The sequence below is a fragment of the Parus major genome, chromosome 4 (assembly GCF_001522545.3).
Source record: "Parus major isolate Abel chromosome 4, Parus_major1.1, whole genome shotgun sequence".
Classification (NCBI taxonomy): Eukaryota; Metazoa; Chordata; class Aves; order Passeriformes; family Paridae; genus Parus; species Parus major.
The window spans coordinates 67,716,530-67,719,735 of record NC_031771.1 but is presented as its reverse complement, the minus strand read 5'-3'; the positions used below and the strand labels follow the sequence as shown (position 1 = coordinate 67,719,735).

General features: G+C 66.9%; 1 protein-coding gene across 1 annotated transcript in view; it reads left to right on the top strand.

Moving 5' to 3' along the window:
• Window positions 1-6: 6 nt before the first annotated feature.
• LOC107202670 (transcription factor COE1-A-like) overlaps window positions 7-3,206 on the top strand; it is a 6,338-nt gene continuing 3,138 nt past the window's right edge. The window contains exon 1 of the mRNA XM_015623605.1: window positions 7-114. Coding sequence (XP_015479091.1) covers window positions 26-114 — 89 coding nt within the window. The 5' untranslated portion in view covers window positions 7-25. The remainder of the gene's footprint in view (window positions 115-3,206) is intronic.

Here is a 3,206-nt window from a genome sequence, read left to right as displayed (position 1 = left end):
GGCGCTGCCCCGGGGGGGGGTCCCCATGAAGGAGGAGCCGCTGAGCGCGGGGCTCCCCGCCGGCCGCTGGCTGCAGGGCACCGGCATCCTGGACGCCAGCACGGCGGCGCAGAGGTAAGGGGACAGCCCAGGGACAGCTCGGGGACAGCCTGGGGACAGTCCGGGGACAGCCCGGGGAGAGCCCCGGAGCTCCGGGGGCTCCGGGATGGATGCAACCCGAGCTCCGTGGGGCAACCCGAGCTCCGTGGGGCATCCCGAGGTCGGCGGGTATCCCGGGCTGCACGGGAATTCCGGGGGCTGGAGGTGTCCCGGAGGATGTGGTCATCTCGGGTTTCACGGGAATTCTGAGGGCAGTGGGTATTCCAGGGGTTGGGGGTATTCCAGAGGCTGCGGGCATTCCCGGTTTTCCTGGGTATCCTGGGGCATTCCAGGGCTCTGGACATGCTCGGGTATCCCAGCTTCCCTGGGCATTCCAGGGGCTGTGGGTATCCCGGGGATGTGGATGTGCCGGGTTCCATGGGCATCCCAAATTCCATGGGCATCCAGAGATATCCCAAATTCCGCAGGCACCCCCCAGGCTCCACAGACATCCCAAATTCCGCAGCCCTCCCGGGCACTGCGGGCATTCCAGGGGCTGTGGGCATCCTGGGATTTGGGAGTGTCCCGGGATCCACGGACATTCCTGGTTCCCTGGGCATTCCTGGTTCCGTGGGCATCCCAGGACGTGCCCTCCCCGCTTTTTTCCTGGCATTCCTTGGGCCTCTGGATATCCCTATCCCAGTGCCCCGGGCATCCCCATGGATTTCAGCTGCCAGGAGTTTGTGCCAACGGGAATGGGATCTGTGCCCATTTCCCTGCCTTTTCCAGGGGGCTCAGATCCCATTCCCGGCTTTCTCCAGGAGGCTCAGATCCCATTCCCGGCTTTCTCCAGGGGGCTCAGATCCCATTCCCTGCATTCCCAGAGGGCTCAGAGCTCTCCGGATCCCATTCCCTGCTTTTCTTTGGGACTCAAATCCCATTCCCTGCCTTTTCCAGGGGGCTCAAATCCCATTCCTTGCCCTCCTGGGGGGGCTCAGATCCCATTCCCTGCATTCCCAGAGGGCTCAGAGCTCTCCGGATCCCATTCCCTGCTCTTCTCTGGGACTCAAATCCCATTCCCTGCCCTCTCCAGGGGCCTCAGTGTCCCCTGTCCCTCCCTCCTGGGGTCAGTGCCACCCCTGTCCCCTGTCGTGCTGTCCCCTCTGCGGGGTTTGGGGTGTCCCTAAGGGGTCACCGAGGCCATGGTGGCTCCCTGGGATCCCCCCAAAACTTTGGGATGCTGGAAAAATCTCAGGGAACGCTTCCCCATCCCCCACCAGGGGACCCCAGCGCTGCCACCACCGCGGTGATGGCCACCCCCACAGGGGGGTGACAACGTGGAGCTGAGGGACAGCAGTGCCACGCTGTGGGGAGGGGGGAGTTGGGGGTCTCAGGGAGGTGCTGGCCTTGTCCCCGTGTCCCCAAAAACTCTCCGGGACCCCTGCAGGGGACACAGGGACACACCCGGGGCTGGCAGCGGTGACAGGGACGTGTCACCCAGTGGGGTCCTGGGCGGTTTGGGGTGTCCCCTCCTGCCCTCCCCGTGTCACCCTGGTGGGCGTGTGCCACCGTGCTGGCAGTGCCAAACGTGGGGACACAACCACCGGTGTCCCCAAGGCCACCGCGATGTCCCCAAGGGGTTGGCACCGGCGTCCTGGGCTGCCGGGTGGCATCAGGACCCTCTAAACCGCCCCCTCCCGCGTGTCCCCACCGCCACCACGATGTCCCCAAGGGGTTGGCACCGCTGTCCTGGGGTCCCTGGGTGGCCCACACGGGGTCCCCCACCCGTGGGTGGCATCCGGGACCCTCTAAACCTCCCCCTTCCGCGTGTCCCCACGGCCACCGCGATGTCCCCAGAGGGTTGGCACCGAGCTCTGGGGTCCAGGGTGACCCACGCGGTGTCCCCGCCGTGGGGTGGGGTCCTCACGCCCCCCGGGAGCCGCCTTAGGGCCGTGCCCGGGGCCGCCGCTTTCCTGGAAGCGCCGGGGCCGCGGCTGCTTGGAAATGCTTGATTGCCTTTAATAATTAATTAACGCGCCGGGCGGGGCTGGCAGCGCGGGGGGGACACGGCGGGGGACATCGGGGACAGCCAGAGCCACCCCCCGAGCGTCACCGAGGCCATTTGGGGGGCGCGGAGGGGAATTTTTGGGGGTGGAAGGAGCCGCGGACGTCGCTGTCCCGTTGTAGGCAGGGGAAGGGGGGACAGTGAGGGGACAGAGGTGTCCCCGCGGGGGTGGCACCCTGAGAGCAAAGCCACCAGCACGGGGAGGGGACAAGGGACACGCCGCGGTGTCCACGGCAGGTGTGGGGACATGATGTGAGCCGTTTGTGGTGGCCGCGTGCAGGTATTGTCACCTCCCCAGGTGTGGCCATGCGGGTGTCTCTGGGGACACTTTGGGGACCCCTCGGGTGTCCCTGGGGACAGCTGGGGACTCCGCAGGTGTCTCTGGGGACAGCTGGGGACGCCTCGGGTGTCTCTGGGGACAGTTTGGGGACCCCTCGGGTGTCTCTGGGGACACTTTGGGACCCCTCGGGTGTCTCTGGGGACACATTGGGGACCCCTCGGGTGTCTCTGGGGACACTTTGGGGACCCCTCGGGTGTCTCTGGGGACACTTTGGGGACCCCTCGGGTGTCTCTGGGGACACTTTGGGGACCCTGGGGAGCAGCTGAAGGAGCTTTTCCTCTGTCACCTCACGGAGAAATGTCCCCAGAGTGTCGCCGAGGTCCCCAAGGGATGACGCGTGGGCCCGGCTGTGGCGGGGGGTGACACTGGGGACCTGTTCCGCTGCTGCCGCGGGGACACCGAGGGGACGGGCGGGGTGGGGACGCGGTGACAGTGACGGGGACGGTGCTGGAGCCATCGTCCATGAAGTGGCTCTGCTGTCACTGTCCTGTCACTCGGGTGTCGGGGCAGGGACAGCAGCGGTGACACCGGCAAGCGGGGAGGGCTCAGGGATGTCCCCTCTGTCCCCTTCTGTCCCTCGTGTCCCCGATGCCAGGGGCAGGTGCTGGCCGTGTCCCCATCTGTGTCCCCTACCCTGGACAGGGCCCAGGGAGGGGGTCCTAGGGACAGGATGGTGGCTTTGGGGACAGGGTCTTGGGGACAGGATGGTGGCCCTGGGGACGG